We start from the raw sequence: 24,887 nt of genomic DNA, 5'->3' as shown, positions 1-24,887 counted from the left end.
TCTGGCTCTCACAGACCCGTAACTTCTTCTTTAAGAGGCTCCTCTGTGCTCCACTCGTTACCTGTATTAATGGCACCTGTTTGAACTTGTTATCAGTATAAAAGACACCTGTCCACAACCTCAAACAGTTACACTCCAAACTCCACTATGGCCAAGACCAAAGAGCTGTCAAAGGACACCAGAAACAAAATTGTAGACCAGCACCAGGCTGGGAAGACTGAATCTGCAATAGGTAAGCAGCTTGGTTTGAAGAAATCAAATATGGGAGCAATTATTAGGAAATGGAAGACATACAAGACGGTGAGCAAAAATCCCAGAACCACGCGGGTGGACCTAGTAAATGACCTGTAGAGAGCTGGGACCAAAGTAACAAAGCCTACCATCAGCAAGGGCATTGAAGATGAAACGTGGCTGGGTCTTTCAGCATGACAATGATCCCAAACACACCAACCGGGCAACGAAGGAGTGGCTTCGTAAGAAGCATTTCAAGGTCCTGGAGTGGCCTAGCTAGTCTCCAGATCTCAACCCCATAGAAAATCTTTGGAAGGAATTGAAAGTCTGTGTTGCCCAGCAACAGCCCCAAAACATCACTGCTCTAGAGGAGATCTGCATGGAGGAATACCAGCAATAGTGTGTGTGAACCTTGTGAAGACTTACAGAAAACGTTTGACCTCTGTCATTGCCAACAAAGGGTATATAACAAAGTATTGAGAAACTTTTGTTATTGACCAAATACTTATTTTCCACCATAATTTGCAAATAAATTCATAAAAAATCCTACAATGTGATTTTCTGGATTTTTCTTCTCATTTCGTCGGTCATAGTTGATGTGTACCTATGATGAAAATTACAGGCCTCTCATCTTTTTAAGTGGGAGAACTTGCACAATTGGTGGCTGACTAAATACTTTTTTGCCCCACTGTACACTACCGTTCAAAAGTTTGGGGTCACTTAGAAATGTCCTTGTTTTTGAAAGAAAAGCACATTTTCTTGGTCCATTTAAAATAGCATAAAATTGATCAGAAATACAGTGTAGACATTGTTAATGTTGTAAATGACTATTGTAGCTGGAAACAGCAGATTTTTTAAATTAAAAAACAAAAACAAATTGTGGAATATCTACGTAGGCGTACAGAGGCCCATTATCAGCAACCATCACTCACTTTAACTGATAAATTAATACAAATAATAGATCATACGATCTGAGAGGACTCAGCCCCAGGTACTCTGTGCATCGGAAGTCGTTTTTAGATAGCATTGCTGCTTGGTAGATTACCAAAGGGATACCTGAATGGATGGATGTGGTATCTATCCATCTCTGTGTGGTGTGTGTCTGCTCTCACACAGAGAAACAGTCCTGTCCTTTTGATAACATCCCAGAGTGGAATCAGTCCCCCTCCTCCTGTCACAAAAGCCAGAGTGCAACTCTAAACTCCCCAAATCTGTTTAGACGATCTTAATTCCATGAATCCTCTCGCTCCTTACTTATCTCTCCCTGTCTTTCCTAATCCTGCTCTCTCTCTCGCTTCCTGTCTTCTATTTTTTTCTCTCTCTCGCGTCACCTCTTCCTCTCGCTCTACCTCCCCTGTGTAGAATGCGTCGTCGTCATTCCTCCTAGTGGAGATACTTTCTCCTCCTCCCGGGCCCACCGCTCACCTTACCCACTCCGGCTCCGCTCAGTCTCGCCTCCCACAATCAGCCCCAGAGGCAGACACCCCTCGCCCCCTCTTCTCTCTCTCCCCCTCCCTCTATCCCTCAGCAGGCTCTGTGAACGCAAGGGCTTAACCCTTACCCCTGTCTTTCTTACTCCTCTCTTTCTCTGGGAGCGACACACACACACCTTGTCTGTTACACACCTGCTAGGCCTGTTGGGAATGTGTACATGCACTAATGTCATACTCCCTCACTCACAAACTCACCAAATATGTTTCCTAGCCTACTCATGTGACCACAGTCACACACCAGGTATATCACACATCCACACGCCCTCACATACAGCTGCCACGTATGCACTCTTATCAAACATCGACAAAGGTGCACACGTTGACAGTGATTTAGATAGCGACTGTCATGGTGCAATTAGGGCTAGACTTTCTTTGAATGTTGATTTGTTTTAGGGGTTTCTTTAGTATTGTTCTTGCATTGGTAAGAATATTTCACTTATTTTTTTTATTGATTCATCTCATTTACTAAATACCATCAACACAGATTACCATGTTATAGACTGCCCCCAAATAAGGGATTCAAACATGCACATCAAACAGAATGCACAAGTTACCAAGTGTCGTCCCTCCCTTCCCTCCCTGATCCAACCCCAGGTGCACGCGCCCCGTCTCACTCACTTGGCCCTCTTCGTTGTGCACGCTCACACACAACCTCAGACCAATGGCCACCTCTCATTTCATTAATCTGCCTTGGGTAGCGGTCACCAACCTTTTCTGTGTCAAGGTCACTTTCCCAGCAAGCTGAGATCTACCACTCAGATTGTTTATTTGAACAATACTTTAACAAAAAAATTTAACATTAACCTAATATAACCAGTTCTGTATGAATAAGGTTTGTGCAGCAGGCCTAATACATTATCACAGCATATTGGCTATATGCCTGGCCTGCCAATATTGTTATTCTCAGACCATATTATATATAAAAACTCGAGCTTTGACAACAAAATAGATCAGTTGGTGTAGCACTTGCGAGGCACTGTGGAGCATAAATGTAAATATTTAGCGTTCTTATTTTACTGTACTGATGGTACCTGCATCTGATGCCACACGGTGCTTTCAAGACAACTGGGAACTTGGGGGGGACTAGGTGAAATCATGACGTCAGTGATCTTCAGGTCAGAAAGTTGGAGCTCTATAAAGATGACTGAGTTTCCTACGTGGAATTCCAAGTTGGATGATTGTTCAAAACTATTTTTTTGCAGTCTGATCTCGTTTTCTTACAAGTTCCCAGTTGTCTTGAATGCAGCGTAGTCTGAAGTTGGAGATTTCTGAGTTTCCAGTTGTTTTGAACACTGCATTAGTCTCAATGCAGGGATCAACAGAGGTTCCGTCTGTCACGACGGGCCCTGCCCTCTACTTCCTTTCCTCCGGTGAGACTGACCAGAGAGAGGGGACACCGTCTTCCACCTGATGGCGAATCTCGAGTCGCACCGCATCTGCCTCATGCACAAATTCATGTTGTTCCTATGACCAGAGAAAGTGAAATATTCCTTGATATTTAAAATAGACACGACGGGCTGCTAATAAAAATAACGCAGGGCTATCTACACTTGGCTACTTGTTTTATGTTTTGTAATAGTGTTAAATTAAAACTTAAAGTAACTTGTAAAAACAGCAGCTCTTTTCTGTATTCTTTGTCAGTCTCTCTGTGATCATGGTTTTAAAATGAATTCAATCTTACATAGACTAGTATCAAACTTTGCTGTGGCCAGGTTGTGGAAGCTCTGTATGCATGGAGATTTGAGCTATCCGATTTGGCCAGTGAAACGTCTGCCTTCTTGAAGGCCAACATAGTCACAGCTCCAAATACAAGCAGTAGTCTTCCCACGGTCTAGCCAGTCAGAGATACAGTTGCCCTTTTGTACAACAAGCCATTTGCCTCATGGGCCTGCCATCATTCACTTTGAACTGGACTGTGTGTTTACAGGCAGTTGCAACAGTGTGACTTTAGATCACTTGAAACCATTTGCCAAAAGCCACAAAATACTTCTGAATGGATTTCTGCAAATATGTAAACACCACCAGAGTCCTCTTACATTTGGGAACTTTACAGTCCTATTGATCAAGCAAGCATGAAAAGGTAGGCTCTCTCTCCCTCAGTTATGCAAATAAACAACAAGATCAACAACTAATGCTAGCCAGAGCAAGCTAAAATCTAACGAAGGAACATTATATTAAACCCTCAAACTTTTTCAGCTAGTTGGCCGTCAAAATTGCATTGATAAACGATGGGGAATTGTAGCCGCCTCATTCTTCTGCAGCTTACCTGCCAATGCATGCTTGTCCCAACCAAGCGAACTGGCTAAAGTTGGTTAGCTTGCTAGCTAGCTACTTCCAGACACAAATGAGAGCACACATCATTGACAATTTTACTCTCCGTAACAGCTGGTTAGGATGTTTACATGTTATCTAGAGCGTTCTTGACTAACTATATAAATGTTTTTGTATAGTTAGTCTACCTATACAACTTTTGTATAGTTGTATACCTCCACTACACTACTTTGATATGCATCAGTAGGAATTAAGATGTGAAAATACACAATACCCACTGAAAGAAAGTGAGTGTAGGGCCTATACGTGTGTATATAGCCTCCACTACATCACTGGCCCTTTGTGTTTTACAAAAAGTGCATTCTACATGAGTGTGCTGGTATTAGGGTTGCTGTCCTTTCAGAATCACCAACCTGTCACACACCGAAGGTCATAGATACGCCACTGTACTAACCTGTCACACACCGAAGGTCATAGGTACGCCACTGTACTAACCTGTCACACACCGAAGGTCATAGGTACGCCACTGTACTAACCTGTCACACACCGAAGGTCATAGGTACGCCACTGTACTAACCTGTCACACACTGAAGGTCATAGGTACGCCACTGTACTAACCTGTCACACACTGAAGGTCATAGGTACGCCACTGTACTAACCTGTCACACACTGAAGGTCATAGGTACGCCACTGTACTAACCTGTCACACACTGAAGGCCTATAGGTTCACCACTGTGCAAACATGTTTACAATAGATATAAAGGCTGTTAAGAATACTTTATTAATGTTTAAAGAAAGGAGTGTATATATTTGGCCTCGCAAAGTGATTTTATGTGCTTTCTGAATGGAAGCTGACCATTTGTTTTTTACTCCTCTGGTCTCTGGAAGAAATTACGAGTCCTCACTGTCCTACACAGACACCAGACCGAGACATGTCTGAAGTACTACAACACTGGTTATTGTGCTGCTGGAAGGTGAATTTGTCTCCCAGTGTCTGTTGGAAAGCAGACTGAACCAGGTCTTCCAGGATTTTGCCTCTGCTTAGCTCTATTCTGAATAAAGATGTTTTTTTTTAAAGTAACTCCCTAGGCTTCCGGATGACGAAGTATACGCATACCATGCTGCAGCCACCACCATGCTTGAAAATATGAGGAGTGGTACTCAGTGATGTGTTGGATTTGCCCCCCCAAAAAACATTTTATATTCAAGACATAAAGTAAATTTCTTTGACACGTTTTTGTACATTAGTGACTTATTGTAAACAGGATGTATGTTTTATACTGTACAGGCTTCTTTTCACTCTGTCATTTATTGTGGAGTAACTACAATGTTGATCCATACTCAGTTGTCTCCTATCACAGCCATTCAACTCTTAACTGTTTTAAAATCACCATTTGCCTCATGGTGAAATCCCTGAGCGGTTTCCTTCCTCTCTGGCAACTGAGTTAGGAAGGATGCCTACATCTTTGTCGTGACTCGGTGTATTGATACACCATCCGAAGTGTAATTAGTAACTTCACCATGCTCAAAGGAATATTCAATGTGTGCTTTTTATTTTTTTTACCCATCTACCAATAGGCACCGCCCTTTGAGGCATTGGAAAACCTCCCTGATCTTTGTGGTTGGATCTGTGGATCTTTGAAATTCAATGCTCGACTGAGGGACCTTACAATTATCTGTATGTGTGGGATACAGAGATGAGGTAGTCATAAAAAAAATTAAACAAAAATATCAAGATTTGTGAATACTTTCTGAAGGCTCTGTAGTTTCTGTGGATGCCTGCAAAACTTACCCCCATCTACTGCTTTATCATAATTTGTAATTAAACCCCATTATGTTATGTGTTTTACACATTTATGAGGAGGGGGGGTGGATGTCTAAAATGATTGTGTTGGACTTGTTTATATTTTTCCAAAGTTTCATAACCAGTGTCGGGACAGGACTGGGGCTTTTCTTTCTCCACTTGTTTTGTTTTTTGGTGTTGTATTTGAACGAGACAATTATACGTCTTAGGGTGAGGAGTAAGATGGAGGTTAATGTCTGTTCCTCAAAGGCTCCCTCGGACAGGGATAAATACCGAAGTTTCCACTTAGTGATTTTACACTCCTCTCAAGATGGATTTCTACCTAAAGAGAGAGACTGCAAGATTCTGGCAATTCAGACATTTTTCTACTAACCTCGAGTCAGGTGAACTTGTGGATACTGTTTTCTTTGCCCATGTGTGCAGTGTGATGGTAGAGGTCGTTTTGCAAGCCAATGCTAATTATCGTTAGCGCATTGACGAAGTCCACAGGTACCTGTGCAGTAGCATAAAACCTTACTCTCGCAGTATCCCTTTAACCATGAATGGCTTTGCTTATTGGGCATATACATTATTTTGGGGTTTTCTTCTGCTTCTGGAGAGAGCTAGACTAGATTGTGATCTGTGTGCTTCTGTATCATATTTTTTGCATTAAAGTTGTGGGACCAACGTTTTACTATCTGGGAACTTCAAGTCACTAACAGAGATTTTCGTCTCTGTGTCTGTGTGGTCAGGTTGTTCTGGAGTGTATTCTAAAGAAGGACCTGGTCTACAACAAGGTCAACCCCATATTCCACCATTGGAGGATCAACGACAAGAAGTTTGGCCTGACCTTCCAGACTCCTGCCGATGCCAGGGCCTTTGATAGAGGGATCCGCAGGGCCATCGAGGACATCAACCAAGGTGGGTTAGGAAGAATCCCCGAGCTTTTGTTCACCTCAGTTCAGTACAGTCTCACCTCACGGATCTTGTGCTTTTGTAGACTCCTTTCCTCTGACATTATGCATGTGTCTGTTTGTATGAATTAGTGTGTGTGTGTGAAAGTGTAAATTTCTGCGTGTAATTCTATGTTGTTTTATATCTGGCGTGTAATGGTTGACCTGTTCTCTAGGTGGTTGATGCATAGCATTGATTAGCTGTGACAACTTCCCCTGCTCCCTGCTCATTCACCCATGATTGGCCCTCCTATCTTATCTTTGCCAGTTGTGGAGGAGATAAGGGCACCACTTCCTGTACAGACTGGCAGCCTAGACAGTTGAGTTAGAGGATAGGGGCAGTCTCAAAATTGCAGCAGTCTGTCTGGTGAAATTTGGAGTTTGGGCTTTAAGATAGGTGGAGTTTGGGCTTTAAGATAGGTGGAGTTTGGGCTTTAAGATAGGTGGAGTTTGGGCTTTAAGATAGGTGGAGTTTGGAATAGAGGAGTCCCCACTTCCAGAAGTTAGGTTGAAAATATCCCTAAAAAATGGTAACCACTTTCTACCGACTCCGCTGAGAGTGAGGCTTGCATTGTTAAAGATGGGCTGAGGATAGGCTAGGTTACCATGGTTGTTGATGTGCTGAACCTGGGATAGGCTAGATTAACATGGTTGTTAATGGGCAGGAGCTGGACTAGGCTAACCTGGTTGTTGGTGGGCAGAAGTTGGGCTAGGCTAACCTGGTTGTTGGTGGGCAGAAGCTGGGCTAGGCTAACCTGGTTGTTGGTGGGCAGAAGCTGGGCTAGGCTAACCTGATTGTTGCTAGGCCAACCTGGTTACAGATGGCTAACCTGCTGTTGGTGGGCAGAAGGCTAACCTGTGTTGGTGGGCTGGTCCTGGTTGTTGGTGGGCAAAGCTGTTTGTTGAGATGGGCTAGGCTAACCTGGTTAAGAAGCTGGGCAGTAGGTTGTTGCTAGGGTTACAGATGGGCTCTGATAAGTGTTTGGAGATGGGCAGAGGTTAATACAGTAGCTCGGGGCTCTGATAAGAGTTTCCAGTAGAGGTAGTGCCAGAGGTAGCAACGGCATCCAATTAGCAGGAGAGGCGCCAGCTCAGCAATCTGCCATCCAGCCTCCTGGCCTGTGTTACTCAAGACTCAAACCTGGTTTGGGCGCTATGGATACCTCCTCCACCTCCTGGCCCTGTAGACCTGGGGGGGAAAATGATGGGGTCTAACAACATGAAAAAGGGTCGCTAGCCTGTACCAAAATGTGTATGGAACTCTAGCTCAAAATGTCTTAGGTACTGATAAACCAGTAGAAGTAACAGTCAATACTAGTGTATTAGCAGAAATATCATTGCTGTAAATTAGCACACATGCCTATGCCTTTGGTCTTGTCAGGAATGGCTGTATAATAAGAGTGCTGCCTGGCTCCCAGTGCCTGTTCTACTCTGCTCCTCTCCTCCCTGTATCCTCTGTTGTGTTCTGTCTTCCTCTGTATTCCTCCAGTGTTGTGTAATGCCTCTCCTCCACACAGGCAGGTTCCTCTGTATTCCCGTTGCATCGCTCTGTTGCCGGACTGCAGTGTGTGTGTGTGTGTGTCTCAACCTTGCAGTCCTCTGTTGCCATGGCAACGGTGGGTACATGGTTCAGGCAGCTCCATGGCCCAGCACTGGCAGAGTCGTGCTGCAGAAAGTCTCTGTCTCAATGTGCTACAGACAGACGTTTGGCCAAGCCATCAATGTAAATAAGAATTTGTTCTTAATAGACGTGCCTGGAAAAATAAAGGTTAGGGAAAAAATAACATTAACAATGGACAGAGACTGACAGAAAGATACACGCACACTGTTGAATGCTTCCGCAGTTTGATTCTGCTACGTTTCCACCTGACAGTCTTCTTCTCTAAACCAGAGACGGAGAGACAGACAGATGCCTGGTTTCTCCTGCTGCTTGCCTGGCTTCTCCTGCTGCTTGCCTGGTTTGTTTTAAATGAGATCTTGGTGATCCTAATTAAGTGAACTGGGAGTCTTAAAAGAGCCTCTTGATGCCGTAGGTACAAACAGTTTCCTCTTCGTCCGTCCCAGTGGAAAGGAGCTAATCTCTGTTTTCTACACTACTGCCAACATTTAACTTTGGACAAATTTTCTTTCCCCCAACATTTCAATCAAAGCTTGTTTTTAGACATGTTGTTGTTAGGCGTTGGGTACAAGTTCAACAGTACTATTACTTACACTGAATAAATATATAAACGTATAACATGTAAAGTGTTTCATGAGCTAAAATAAAAGATCACAGAAATGTTCCATACACACAAAAAGCTTATTTCCCTCCAAATGTTGTGCACAAATTTGTTTACATCCCTGTTATTGACCATTTTATCTTTTGCCAAGATGATATGCCACACCTTTCAGGTGGATGAATTAAGAAGCTGATTAAACAGCATGATCATTACACAGTTGCACCTTTTGCTGGGGACAAAAAAGGCCACTCTAAAATGTGCAGTTTTTCACAACACAATGCCACAAATGTCTCAGTTTCGAGTGACCGTGCAATTGACATGCTGACTGCAGGTATGTCCACCAGAGCTGTTGCCTGAGAATTCAATGTTAATTTCTCTACCATATGCCGCCTCCAACATCACTTCAGAGAATTTGGCAGTACGTCCAACTGGCCTCACAACTGCAGACCACGTATAACCACGCCAGCCCAGGACCTCCACATTCTGCTTCTTCACCTGCGGGATCTTGTGAGACCAGCCAACTTGACAGCTGATGGAGCTTGACAACTGTGGGGTTGGCACAAGCAAGTAATTTCTGTACAAACTGTCAAATTGTCTCAGGGAAGCTCATCTGCATGCTCAGTGTCCTCACCAGGGTTTTGACCTGACTGCAGTTAGGTGTCGTAACTGACTTCAGTGGACAAATTCTCACCTTCGATGGCCACTGGCACGCTGTAGAAGTGTGCTCTTCACGGATGAATCCCGGTATCATCTGTACCCGGCAGATGGCAGACCACGTGTATGGCGTTGTGTGAGCGAGCGGTTTTCTGATGTCAACGTTGTGAAACAAGTGCCCATGGTGGCGGTGGGGTTATGGTATGGGCAGGCATAAAACAATTGCATCTTCTCGATGGCAATTTGAATGCACATAGCAACTGTGACGAGATCCTGAGGCCCATTGTTGTGCCATTCATCCGCTGCCATCACGTCATGTTTAAGCAGGATAATGCATGGCCCCATGTCTCAAGAATCTGTACACAATTCCTGGAAGCTGAAAATGTCCCTGTCTTCCGTGGCCTGCATACTCACCAGACATGTCACCCATTGAGCATGTGTGGGATGCTCTGGATCGACGCGCATGACATCGTGTTCCAGTTTCCTTCGATATCCAGCAACTTTGCACAGCCATTGAAGAGGAGTGGGACAACATTCTACAGGCCACAATCAACAACCTGATCAACTCTATGTGAAGGAGATGTGTTGCACTGCATGAGGCAAATGGTGGTCACACTAGATACTAACTGGTTTTCTGATCCAAGCCCTCACCTTTTTTTTAAGGTATCTGTGACCAACAGATGCATATCTGTGTTAGAGGTTATGATTTTTCAACACCGATACCGATTGTAGGACCCCAAAAAAGCCGATACCGATTAATCAGCCAATTTATTTTATTTATTTGTAATAACGACAATTACAACAATACTGAATGAACACTCATTTTAACTTAATATAATACATCCAATAAATAATGAAACATGTTCAATTAGGTTTAAATAATGCAAAAATAAAAAAGTGCAATATGTGCCATGTAAGAAAGCTAACTTTTAAGTTCCTTGCTCAGAACATGAGAACATATGAAAGCTGGTGGTTCCTTTTAACAGTTTTAGGTTGCAGTTATTATCGGACTTTCTCTCTATACCATTTGTATTTCATTAACCTTTGACTATTGGATGTTCTTATAGGCACATTTAGTATTGCCAGTATAGCTTCCATCCCTCTCCTCGCTCCTCCCTGGGCTCGAACCAGGAACACAAGGACAACAGTCACCCTCGACGCAGCGTTACCCATGCAGAGCAAGGGGAACAACCACTCCAAGTCTCAGAGCGAGTGACGTTTGAAACGCTATTAGCGCGCACCCCGCTAACTAGCTAGCCATTTCACATCGGTTACACAAGCCTTATCTCGGGAGTTGATAGGCTTGAAGTCATAAACAGCTGCTGGCAAACACACGAAAGTGCTGTTTGAATGAATGCTTACGTGCCTGCTGGTGCCTACCATCGCTCAGTCAGACTGCTCTATCAAATCATAGACTTAGTTATAACATGATAACACACAGAAATACGAGCCTTAGGTCATTAATATGGTCGAATCCGGAAACTATCATTTCGAAAACAAGACGTTTATTCTTTCATTGAAATACGGAACCGTTCCGTATTTTATCTAACGGGTGGCATCAATAAGTCTAAATATTCCTGTTACATTGCCCAACCTTCAATGTTATGTCATAATTACGTAACATTCTGGCAAATTAGGCGGCCCAAACTGTTGCATATACACTGACTCTGCATGCAATGAATGCAAGAGAAGTGACACAATTTCACCTGGTTAATATTGCCTGCTAACCTGGATTTCTTTTAGCTAAATATGCAGGTTTAAAAATATATACTTCTGTGTATTGATTTTAAGAAAGGCATTGACGTTATGGTTAGGTACACATTGGAGCAACGATACGCACAGCATCGATTATATGCAACGCAGGACATATCATCAACCATGTGTAGTTAACTAGTGATTGACTGATTTTTTTTATAAGATAAATGTAATGCTAGCTTGCAACTTACCTTGGCTTACTGCATTCGCCTAACAGGCAGTCTTTTCGTGGAGTGTAATGAGAGGCAGGTGGTTAGAGTAGTTAACTGTAAGTTTGCAAGATTGAATCCCCCGAGCTGACATGGTAAAAGTCTGTCGTTCTGCCCCTGAACAAGGCAGTTAACCCACTATTCCTAGGCCGTCATTGAAAATATGAATGTGTTCTTAACTGACTTGCCTAGGTAAATAAAGATTAAATCAAGGTGTAAAAAAAAAAAAAAAAAAAAGCCAAATCGGTGTCCAAAAATACAGATTTCCGATTGTTATGAAAACCTGAAATCGGCCCTAATTAATCGGACATTCCGATTAATTGGTCGACCTCTAATCTGTATTCCCAGTCGTGAAATCCATAGATTATGAATTTATTTATTTCAATTGAAATTGTTGCATGTTGCGATTTTTATATTTTTGTTTAATGTAGTATTCTTATCATAAGTCTACTTTCTTCAAAATCGTCATGGCTTTTTATCCCCGACCCGAGTTGTACTTATACAAGAAGAGAGCAGATTTCATTAGGCCATGTGCCTTACTAACACAGAGTAGCTTTCATTTCCCCATTTAGCTGTGATGGCCAATGTAAGTCTGGGCCTACCATACTTCCCTCAATGGCTTCCCTCTTCCCATCTATCACCAGTGGCATGCTTGTGGGGATGTGTGACGTCTGGGGACTTGTAACATTTTAGGGACTTTTGATATAAAGGGACGTGGGGATGTACAGTATGTTATGTGAACTGTCTGTTGTGTCTGTGTAGCTACATGCTGGAATTCTTATTGAATTTCTGACTTTAATCAATCTTCTCTTTTCAGGCTGTCCTGCGTTTGGTGACTCGGACTCCCTGGATGGATTACAGGTGAGTCCAGGGACAAGGGTCCTCGTATATTCTCCATGGCTTTATTTGGTAGCACTACGCATTTCTGTCGGACTGACCTGACTTCCCACCAGTCTAGTGTAATTCAGTTCTGTTGCCTGGGCTTGATTCAAGGACGCAGGGCCGAGGTAAATCTGAGCAGTGGCTCACGACACTCTATCCCAGTACTGCTTCAGGCCCTTTGTCTTTTCCTCTGACAGTTGTCTTTAGGATATGGGTCTGTTGTAACAGCCAGGGTCTTGCCTTACCTTTCATTGCTGGGGAGTTGTCGAGTGTGCCCACGGCTTAGGTGTGCATATCTGTCACCCGGTCAAAACTGATACCTGGGAACCAAGTTTCGTAAAAATAAAAAATAAAAAAAAAGTCAACATGGTACATTTCTCCAGTTTGTCTTTGTGGGTTATCTGAAACCACTCGTATTTCCTCATCTCTTGATAGATTGAGCTGTGCTCAGGTGTAGTGTGTTGGTAAGTTGATAAAGGAGTTGGCTCTCTTTGTCCTCCTTAGTATGACCTTTTACAAGCTACCGGTACTGTTCGGCAGTGTAGATAGCAAAGTTTTCTCAATCTCATCAACAGGGAGTGAAGGTAAAGGCCTGCACACCCAAGCTGATTTTGCTTTAGATATGGAGTGTGCTGTAAAAACACCACTGCTCCTTGCTCAAGTTTTGCTTATGAAACGCCACAAGTAGACAAACCTATCAGATTTGTGACACGAAGGGCCAATGTGTTGTATTTGTGAAAGTATACATGGCAAACTGAACCTCTTTCCAAAAGGCATTGTTTCAGATGACCTGCTAAGCTAATGATTTAGTATCCCCTGCTGCTCTTTAATTCCCAGTATCTGGGGGTTTTGTGTCCACCAGTGCCCTGGTGGCTGGGTTGCAATCACCTTTGACCCCACAGTATCTGACCTGATTCACAGAGTGGAGTAGAGAAGGTCAGAGGGCGTGAGAGGAACGAGAGGATCTGTTCCTGTTCCTGTGGAGAGCAGCTTCCTCTTTAAGAAATCAGCCGTACAGGAAGTCCAATGACAGCTGTTGCCAGGCAGCAAAGGAGCCGGCGGGCGGTCGGTGGGTGGGTGGGAGGAGCAGGAGGGTTCAGTAAGTGAGCAACCGAGGGTGTCGCCATGGTAATTTGGCATCAGAGTGTTGCGGTCTGAGACCTGGGAGTGGGCTACACGGGCGAGAAACTGTGAGGCTAGTCACACTCTCACACCAAGCCACGCAGCCAAAGAGATGGAGCTAACTAACACTCGACTCAAATGCCACCACACGCTAGGCAAGCTTCCACTGACCCAGGTTTATTTGACAAAAGCAATGTAAAAAAAAATAATGTTTTTGCAGTATGTGTCATGGAAACGGCAGATACAGGAGAAACGTTCTAAAGATCTACAACATATTTATCCTTGCCGAATCATTTTGAAGGTACGCACGTGATGTCACCGCATAACTATAAAGCTCCACTCCACATTTAATTCTGTCTACTTCTTGCAAAAACATTTTTTAGTATAAGAATCATGTTTCTTTGCAGGACAAGGATTGTCCTAACTTTCAAGAATGCCTGAATTGCTTCTCCTTGCTTTTCTGGTTGGCTGGAAAGTTTCACCATCCAATTATTTCAGGTCTACAGGCGTGCAGGTTTCACCATGACATCGACCGTGGCGACACATTGGCACCTGAGAATTATTAGAATATGTCAAATATTAGTCAATTATGCTGGCTTTCGCAGGCTACCTGAGACGTGAAATGGATAGGTGGAAGGGCAAGCAGGCAGTTTGTTGCCAATTTATTAATGCACAATTTACCTAAATAGCTAATGGAAGCACTTCAACCACTGCATTTTTATTTGGCACTAGTTTTGTCATTATTTTCTTTCCTACTGTTTTTATTTTTTTGTAGGTGTGATGTCATTACGTCCAGCTGTTTTCATCGACACAAGATGGTTGAATGGAAACGCACCCTAGCAGGCAATTGTCACATCTATTTTCTACGCAAACTTTTTAAAAGTAAAAAATAAATCACTGGACAAGTTACTGGAAACATATCTTCTGTGTGACATTAGCCTGCACCCCTTCATAACTGAACACGTTTCAGCCATCACTATGTGCTGTGCTCCGTCCCAGAATTTAACTCGCACGGCGAGAACTGTGTGTGTGCAGACTAAGAAGGCCATAGAAATAAGTTGGGTTTTGTCCAGTTTAATTTCTTTGTCGAAACTCTGACATGAATTGATTTAGCTGAAAGTGACCTTGTGCTGTAGCCCAGCCAAGATCCTTGAAACGAGTCACTTTGACACGGGGGGTAGGGCACTTTTGACACGGGGGTAGGGCACTTTTGACACGGGGGGTAGGGCACTTTTGACACGGGGGTAGGGCACTTTTGACACGGGGGTAGGGCACTTTTGACACGGGGGGTAGGGCACTTTTGACACGGGGGTAGGGCACTTTTGACACGGGGGTAGGGCACTTTGACACGGGGGTTGGGGCACTTTTGACACGGGGTTGGGGCACTTTTGACACGGGGGGTGGGGCACTTTTGACACGGGGGGTAGGGCACTTTTGACACGGGGGGGGGGGCACTTTTGACACGGGGGTAGGGCACTTTTGACACGGGGGGTAGGGCACTTTTGACACGGGGGGTAGGGCACTTTTGACACGGGGGTAGGGCACTTTTGACACGGGGGGTAGGGCACTTTTGACACGGGGGTAGGGCACTTTTGACACGGGGGGTAGGGCACTTTTGACACGGGGGGGTAGGGCACTTTTGACACGGGGGGTAGGGCACTTTTGACACGGGGGTAGGGCACTTTTGACACGGGGGTAGGGCACTTTTGACACGGGGGGTAGGGCACTTTTGACACGGGGGGTAGGGCACTTTTGACACGGGGGGTAGGGCACTTTTGACACGGGGGGTAGGGCACTTTTGACACGGGGGTAGGGCACTTTTGACACGGGGGGTAGGGCACTTTTGACACGGGGGGTAGGGCACTTTTGACACGGGGGTAGGGCACTTTTGACACGGGGGTAGGGCACTTTTGACACGGGGGTAGGGCACTTTGGAGGCTTGTTTGGCCTTTTATTGGATTTAGCCTAGTCACTCTGTATGAGCTTGACGGGACTTGTAACATGTCTGCCATGTAGAGCGTTTTAGGATGTCTGGTTTTCCCCTGATACTCTGAAACTCCGAGCATATGCAGACATCAATGGCCATCCAGGTCTCTTGGTATCTGGAACCTCTTAACCCCCAGTCCAGATGTGTGTGTGTGTGTGTGTGTGTGTGTGTGTGTGTGTGTGTGTGTGTAATGCTCGGCTCTGTATCTTGTGTGTGCCTGTGTGTGGTGTAGGGCCCTCATCAGCCCACATCCTGCCCTCCCTCACCCTGACACCTCACACCCACTGCCAGTCTCTCTCTCTCTCACACACACACATGCACAGTCGACACTGTCAAAGGCTGACATACTGCAAAAATGCCCCCTCCCCCCACCCACACACTCTCATAGCCATTCACACACTACATTGACAAGATGCTGCTGTCCTTGACTTAGCCTTTGCAGAACCTTGTTTAGATGCAACATTTGACAGATTTATGAAGAAGAAAAACCACATCTACTGTATGACCTCAGCTGAGGGGGATGGATGAGCCTTTCCTTATCTCAAATGGATGTAGAAGATAGGACTTGTGGGAGATGTCGTTTGTGTTTGCAGAGATTTTGATGCAGCCAAGTATTTGAGAGGAGGTGGGGTGATATAGTTCAAGAGAGATTAAAGAAGTAAACCCCAGTGGTGGGTGGTCAAACGGTGCATGTTTTAGTCCAAGTAAGGTAGTTTGGTTGAGGAGAAAGCTTACTGAAGAGAAGCCCCCCGTAGAATCCGTGTAGAGCAGGGCTGAGCAGCGTTTACGAGGATTCATACTAGGAATGAGTCATCGTCTGTGACACTGAAGAACTCGTCATACACAATCCCACTCTCTCCCCCTCTGCTTCTCTCTCTAACACACATCTGAATGCTTTTTGCTTGGGATGTTTCACAATGAAATACTGTGAACCGAGGAGCCAGATATTTCAGAGGTCGTCATGCAGATGCCTGGACCTGTGACTCCTTATGAGTCGCTGATTCAACACACCTGTGCCTTATGGGGTTTCCAGCGTGTGGAGCAGCCAAGCCCCTTCCCCCGTGTGTGTGCCTGGGAGGGTGGGAGCGCTTGAAGCTCTGATGTTGGTCCTGCGCCAGGTTGCTCCCCGCCATCTCCCCCTCGACATCTATGGGGTCAGATCAGAACCAGATTGGCCCCCACGCATGCCTTTGAATGGTGGGGCTCAGCCCAGTGCTTTAAAAGGAAGCCCAAATCTGGTTCCCATTTCACTCCCCTAAACACACACACACACACACACACACACACACACACACACACACACACACACACACACACACACACACACACACACACACACACACACACAGCTGTCATCTGTCTTTTTAAGTTATGGGCTGCATTTCTCCAGCTGGAGCTGGTTTATGACATTCTCTCGGCAGACTCGTTGGCCGTGCTCTCTGTCTCTCTCTCTCTCTCACTCACACACACACACACACACACACACACATACATACATACATACATACATACATACATACATACATACATACATACATACATACATACATACGTATACATATGTTCTCGTACACACACTTATTTTATCCTGTTCTGTTCTTTCTCTTCTTTCCACTCCTTCTTAGTCTGTCCTTCCTGCTCAGACGTCTAACACACTGAGTGTGTGTGACACAGTATTTTAGCATTCAGAGAAGCAGAGAGGAAACAAGACGTACACACTTTGAGAGAGAGAGGCATCTCTTAGCAACCACAGGACAGTAATTACTGTAACAGCAGCTGGGCGCAAACCAGATTTCCGCTGTGCGTTAAAACACTGGCGTGGGCTACTTTACACAGTGCACTGACTAACCAGCAGCCTCCTCCACACGCAGGGAGAGAGAGGGAGGGAGAGATGGACAAGCCTGGATGGAGCCAGGGAGTGTATGCTTATGTGTGTGAGAATATGTATCTTTGTGTGACTGCGTGTAAGGTTGCGTACTAATATATATATATATATATATTGTGTGTGTGTGTGAGAATTTGTGTGCCTGTGTCTGCATGCGTGTACTGGCAAGTGCACAGATGGGACACCATGCTTGTGTGAGTGCTGAAATGTGCTGGCCATAAGGCCTCTCTCTGTCATGGCTGCCTATCCATCTCCTCTCCTCCATACCTTTCTGCCTCTCCTGCTGGGGTTGGGCTCATACTCCATTGTCACCTAACAGGTGTGTGTCTGAACATGTATGAATGTATATGGTGTGTGTATGTTACATAGTTATTAACAGTATTGGTCATTTTCAGTTGACTAGGAGCTGTCTGTGGATGATGCCGTTGATACCTTCTGAGACTATTTTTTCAAAGGGGAAAAAAAGACTCCTTTGAGGACACATTTAGCCTTAAAGAGGAGGGAATGTTTTACATTTAAATTTAGCAGACGCACTTATCCACAGTGACTGACAGTAGTGAGTGCATATATTTTGGTACTGGTCCCCCTGCGGAGGTTGAACCCACAACCCTGGCGTTGCAAGCGCCGTGCTCTACCTACTGAGCCACACGGGACTGCGAAACTGGCTACAGGGTTAAAAGTGGCTATGTGTTTATCAGGCCCATGTTTGTAGATCTCACAGCAATAAAAATGCCTGTGGGAACACATGGGCGGCTGATAGGAACTCTGAGTTCTCAACAGACGGGGCTTGAGTCATCTCCGGCAGAAGCACAGGGAGAAATGTGGGCTCTGGCTGCCACCTGGTGGACAAATGTTGGAATTCATATAGTTAGGATATCAGTGGCATCTGTAGCTAATGTGAGTCAGTGTTACACTTCTTATTTAGAAGTATAATAAAGACGCCTTGTATAAGTTGGAATAAGATGTGTTGAATATAAACTCAGCAAAAAAAGAAACGTCCTCACTGTCAACTGTGTTTATTTTCAACAAACTTAACGTGTAATTATTTGTATGAACATAAGATTCAACAACTGATACATAAACTGAACATGTTCAACAGACACGTGACTAACAAAAATGGAATCATGTGTCCCTGAACAAAGGGGGGGGTCGAAATTAAAAGTCAGTATCTGGTGTGGCCACCAGCTGCATTAAGTACTGCAGTGCATCTCCTCCTTATGGGCTGCACCAGATTTGCCAGTTCTTGCTGTGAGATGTTACCCCATTCTTCCACCAAGGCATCTCTGGGGGGGAATGGCTCTAGCCCTCACCCTCTGATCCAACAGGTCCCAGACGTGCTCAATGGGATTGAGATCTGGGCTCTTCTCTGGCCATGGCAGAACACTGACATTCCTGTGTCGGAGGAAATCACGCACAGAACGATCAGTATGGCTGGTGGCATTGTCATGCTGGAGGGCCATGTCAGGATAAGCCTGCAGGAAGGGTACCACATAGTGTTGAGATTGGCTGTAATGACAACAAGCTCAGTCTGATGATGCTGTGACACACCGCCCCAGACCATGACGGACCCTCCACCTCCAAATCGATCTCGCTCCAGAGTACAGGCCTAGGTGTAACGCTCATTCCTCCGATGATAAACGTGAATCCGACCATCACCCCTGGTGAGACAAAACTGTGACTCCTCATCGGTGAAGAGCACTTTTTGCCAGTCCTGTCTGGTCCAGCAATGGTGGGTTTGTGCCCATAGGCAACGTTGTTGCCGGTGATGTCTGCTGAGGACCTGCCTTACAACAGGCCTACAAGCGCTCAGTCCAGCCTCTCTCAGCCTATTGTGGACAGTCTGAGCACTGATGGAGGGATTGTTTGTTCCTGGTGTACCTTGGGCAATTGTTGTTTCCATCCTGTACCTGTCTCACAAGTGTGATGTTCGGAAGTACCGATCCTGTGCAGGTGTTGTTATACGTGGTCTGCCACTGCGAGGACAATCCGCTGTCCGTCCTGTCTCCCTGAAGTGCTGTCTTAGGCGTCTCACAGTATGGACATAGCAATTTCTTGCCCTGGCCACATCTGCAGTCCTCATGCCTCCTTGCAGCATGCCTGAGGCAAATTCACGTAGATGAGCAGGGACCCTGGGCATTTTTCTTTTGTTTTTCAGAGTCAGTAGAAAGGCCTCTTTTAGTGTCCCAAGTTTTCATAACTGTGACCTTAATTGCCTACCGCCTGTAAGCTGTTAGTGTCTTAACGACCGTTTCACAGGTGTATGTTCATGAATTGTTTATGGTTCATTGAACAAGCATGGGAAACAGTGTTTAAACCCTTTACAATGAAGATCTGTGAAGTTATTTGGATTTTTCCGAATTATCTTTGAAAGACTGGGTCCTGAAAAAGGGACGTTTCTTTTTTTGCTGAGTTTAGAAGTTGATAAATGTGGCCCGATGTCTGACTGGTTGTGTGTGGTTCTGTTGCAGCCCCTGTGTGAGGAGCCGCCCTCCATCTGTACACCCATGAAGGAGCCCTTCTCCCCCCTGAGTGTCCACAGTGTGGTGTCCACTGAGCCCTGCCGAGGCTGCTATGTCCGCGCTCAGCCTTTTGACGAGTTTCCCTCCAGCAACCGGCGCTACCTGCCTCCTCAGGTCAGTATCAAACGTCTCTAGACTTACTCTATATTATTGTATATCATTCGCCCTTTATCACTGATGGAGATTAAACCTAGTTAAGTATACTATTTCTGAAAATACTATAATAACTATAATAACTGTCTCCACTATGTCTCCTTCAAGTCGACGCGCCACGTGCGCTTTCACATGGATGAGGAGGAGATCGTTAGGATCAACCCTCGTAAGGACGTTCTGATCCGCGGTTACGAGGACTACCGCCACCCGTTCATGTGGAAGCATGATGTGGAGCGAGAGGACCCTGACTTCCCCGCCTCCTTCCACAAACTGGACACCAAGAAGTGTGAGTACCTCTTCCCCGAGGGGCCGGGCATGGAGTCCCACTCGGGCCCTGGGAGTATGGGTATGGACACAGGGCGAGGGCTGGGTAAAGACTCCTCCATCAAGACCCAGCCCTCGCCGCTGCTCAAGTCCAAAAAAGGGCGGCGGCGGCGGGAGGATGGTGAGCGTTCACGCTGTATCTACTGTCGGGAAATGTTCAATCATGAGGACAACCGGCGGGGGCAGTGCCAGGACGCTCCAGACCCCATCAAGCAGTGTATCTATAAAGTCAGCTGCATGCTGTGTGCCGAGAGCATGCTGTACCACTGCATGTCCGACTCTGAGGGAGACTTCTCGGACCCGTGCTCGTGTGACACGGCCGACGAGCAGTTCTGCCTGCGCTGGCTGGCCCTGACGGCACTGTCCTTCATCGCTCCCTGTATGTGCTGCTACCTGCCGCTGAGAGCCTGCCACCACTGTGGGGAGGCCTGCCGATGCTGCGGGGGCAAACACAAGGCCGCCGGGTGACCTGACTGAACTCTGACCCCCCCTCACCCGGGACGACCTACCCACAACACAGCTAGCTAACACAGGAAAGCGGAAGCTTGTTTTTCCATTCACCTCTCAAAGGGGGGTGACATGTTGTTATAGACCCCTGGCTCTGGATGTCTTTTGGAGATGTTTGTGTCCTCCGACGCAGAGAGCAACGGAAGACCGACCTCGTGCTTTACGGGGCTCTGAGTGTGAAGTTAAGTTCAGGAGCTGAACGCGAGGAGAAGGCATTGTGATTAACAGACATGGTGATATTACTAAACACACACTCACACTCGTACATAATACACACAGGCAGGCCACCATGTCAGACTCTCTCTAGAAGTAATGTGTAACTTTATGAAGGAATAACAAATGACGACAAAAAGAAAAGAAAACAATTGTGCGGAAAGAAAACATACTTAGTGTTCCAGTATGCTGAAAGGGATATTTTCTTGCATTTTTGTGAAATTGCGTTTGGGTAACAGCGGCCTTTCCTTTGACTCGAGCATTGGCCGACAGTGTAATTATTAGACAGAGAAAGTGCACCAGACATGTTTTATCCTCCCCCCATAAAGGTAAACATCACACAATTCTAATGGTACGTTAACCATAAGACCATTCTTACAGAGTCATTTAACAGTTCAGAGATGTTGCTGTGGTGGATGTGTACGTGTTTCCTTATTTTGTACTATTCATTGAATGTTGAACAAAAAAAGAGCGTAACACCTTTATCTTTTGACGGGTACAGTATGACATAGCTTTTGACGTTCACCATAGATAATGTTAGAATTATTTCCTTGTTTTGGTAAGGCGATTTGGACCACTTATTTGCATTCCAACATAAAGGGATCGATTCCATGAGCAGAAGGGAAAACATGGTAATGTATTTTGACACCCCCAAAAAAAAAAAAATGTTTTTCCCAAGTCAAGAGTTAATGTTAACACTCCTTGAATCACCTTACACGAATGAGACCAATACTTCACAATTCCATGTACTTTACCAGATTTTCAATTTTGACTCAATCAAATGTTTGCTTCATGGTGAAACTGGTGTTTGTCTTCTTTTTTCTTGCTCATTTTATGTTTTGAATTTATAAAGCTGAAAATTTACTCAACCAGCAAGTTTTTACATGTAATTTTGGTGACTAAAATTAGGCTAGTTTTGGGAAAAACTAAATATTTTTGAATTAGTCGGCAACAAGAAATCACCAATTTTAAAACAAATATTTTGTGTGAGGAAAAACCCTCCTTGAACGCACTGGTCTCCAAGCTTTGGTTACAGCACCATCTCCAAGTTTCAAAAGTACTGTATGTCTGTCCCCTTGTGATTGAAGCATTTGTAAGAATGAGTCTAATGTACTGCTGTTATTAGGTCGTTTTGCAGCTTGTTCACGGTAACTCCTAGAATATATCATGTAACATTTGCCCAGTCGTGAATTAATGGATGCATCGTTTTAAAGGTCACAGAAAGAAAGTACATTTGGCTATAGGTTATTAAAGCATATGAGTATGATTGGTGCATAAGCATAGGGATCGTAGAAACTGCTCTGTTTTGACTAGTTGTAACAAAACAGACTTTGTTGAAGCCTGATTGGTAGATATGAAGGTCCTTGTTCAAATCCGTATTTCACACAGAAGAACAATAGCCACGATAACAACCAATGAATGACTAGACAGACCCCCAGTTGTATTAATTTGATACTGTGTCTCAAAAAGACAGTATGATATTGCTAATTCCACACAACAGCATCAACTGTTGATTTTAGACTGTCTGCCTGTGCACCTGAATGTTTGAGAACAAAGAGTCTTCTTTGATCATTTAGATCAAACTGATTAGAAAATCGCCCTTCCCAATTTGAAAACCTTGTCATTACCGCCCTGTACCTTGGCCAGTAGATATGAACCCCATCCCTCGGCCCGCCACTCCTCGAGAAAAGGAAGTGGCAACTCGGTCTTGTCTCCAGACTGGACGGGGGCAGTCAACTTCTTCCAAATCCCACCCTTATGCCCCATGCTGGGCACTCTTTACTTTCTATGCAAACTCTTGACCATGGGAAACATATAGACCTCTCTCCACACTGAGTCAGTGACAGGACACTTTAATAATGCTATATAGATGTTACCCAGGTACCAAAATCCAAATGCCTGTAAATATGTAACACTATATTTAAATACCTGATAATAATCCCGTTTGTTTTTTTGGAAATGAAGATAGAGCTGTATTTATCACTGCTGTCAGCATATACTGTAGCTTCAATTGACAGCATTATGTACATAGGTCACCTTTTAGTATTATTTCACATTGAAAAGTAGAGGGCGTTGAGGATTGAAATGACTATTGCGCGTTGAATAGAGTTTCTTTCTAGTTTTGTACCGAGGAAGGAAGGCTAGAGTGCTAACAATGTCAAAGTAGTGGCAGTCCACTTATTTTTAAAAAGTTTATATATAAAGCTGCTAGATACAATCACTAATTTTATTGTGTTGGGAGGGAGAGAAAGATCTGCTCTGAAAGACTGTTAAAACAATATCTAGTTCTCTGACAGCATATAACCATGACCACGAGTGTGTGTTCTTGTGTGTTAAGGCGTGTGCGTGTGTTCACCCGTTTTGGTTTGTTTGTCCATTTCCTTTCTGTTCTCATCCCATATTGTAATTTGGATTGCCCTGCATATTGCAAGCTGAACCAAGGTTTGATGAACCTGATTTAAAAACTTGCTGGCTGAGAAGCAAAATGTAGGATGTATATTTTTTTTACAAGTATAGCTGAGAGATACTGAAATAGCCTGTTTCATTCTGCATTAACCAGCACAGTGCAACTCGCTATCATGTACTGTATTATATATGCAACGTCTGTCTGCTTTAATATATATATCTTTTTTTACCTGTCAGTTAACTTTGCAAATGTAAGACTTCAGTTTCTAACCACTGCTGCTAGTCTTATTATTCTTTCCTTCAATCTTAAAGTTTGGATATCTTTGGAATGCATACAAAATGTACATTCTCGACTTTGTCTCGGTTCAAATGAAATGCCTATATAAACGTGTTTCTTCAGTGTGTTGCTTAGAAAGGTTACTTTTCACAGCAGTTGAGTGGTCACTTTTACATTCTCCGATGCTTTGTTGCACTGATATATGTAGACTTTTTTCCCCCCTTCTTACAGCGCTTGATGATGTAACATTTTATGTGATTAGTTCTAAATAGTGGGAAACATTTTTTTTTGAAAATTGCAGTAACAATGGTACTCTAGTTGTTCTGTAAACACTGCCTGTTTATTTTCTTTCTCGTGCATCTTTTCTTTCGTTTTCTTAGTGCCATTGGCTTCACACCCTGACAACCATCGGGGGGGAAAAAGTGCCTCACGTCCATCATAGTTTCCATCTAAAACTTAACAGCTCTTGTCCTGGTTATATTGGTTTATATATGTCTAGCTATTTCTATCATGGTTTGAAAATTCCAAGTATATGATGTAAAATGTATAGTTCAATAACTCATGTCATAGTTGTATTTTCTTCATACAGATGTAGCTTGTTACTTTTCATAAATATATCATGTAAATATGCATACATATGTTTGTAACTGTTTTTGTTACATCATACACTTGTAATTTGACATATCAAATAACATTATCATAATAAAATGGTGAGTTTTAATCTTCTTGTTGTCTTGTGGGATTCTTTTCAAGACTTCTATCATTATCTTGCCACCTCAGGTAATATAATTATATTTCTATGGGGGAGATGCCACCTTGCATATCTACATCCAAATTCTACGTAACGTTGCAGGAGTATTTCTCACGTATTATCTCTAGCTAGTGGTATCTAGTGCTAATGTTATTTTTCATTGAGAAAATATCAAGACGCTCATCAGCAGGATGAGTTTATGACAGCACCTTCCATTTGAGCTTCTCCGGGACCAAGTGAAATTCATCCCAGAATGTTTTCCCCATGTGAATGTCACATATACTATAATAGTA

At 44.2% G+C, this 24,887-nt stretch overlaps 1 protein-coding gene across 2 annotated transcripts in view; it reads left to right on the top strand.

The window, feature by feature from the left end:
- Positions 1–24,568, top strand: part of spred1 (sprouty related EVH1 domain containing 1) — a 70,755-nt gene extending 46,187 nt beyond the window's left edge. For both annotated transcript variants that reach the window (XM_024437083.2, XM_024437084.2), the window contains exons 3-6: positions 6,531–6,699; positions 12,386–12,429; positions 19,913–20,077; positions 20,225–24,568. In XM_024437083.2, the coding sequence (XP_024292851.1) occupies positions 6,531–6,699; positions 12,386–12,429; positions 19,913–20,077; positions 20,225–20,908 (1,062 nt within the window). In that variant the 3' untranslated portion in view covers positions 20,909–24,568. The remainder of the gene's footprint in view (positions 1–6,530; positions 6,700–12,385; positions 12,430–19,912; positions 20,078–20,224) is intronic.
- The last annotated feature ends 319 nt before the right edge of the window (positions 24,569–24,887 follow it).

Source organism: Oncorhynchus tshawytscha, linkage group LG11 (genome assembly GCF_018296145.1).
Source record: "Oncorhynchus tshawytscha isolate Ot180627B linkage group LG11, Otsh_v2.0, whole genome shotgun sequence".
NCBI lineage: Eukaryota > Metazoa > Chordata > Actinopteri > Salmoniformes > Salmonidae > Oncorhynchus > Oncorhynchus tshawytscha.
The sequence above is the reverse complement of the archived record's forward strand: the minus strand, read 5'-3'. Positions and strand labels throughout refer to the sequence as shown.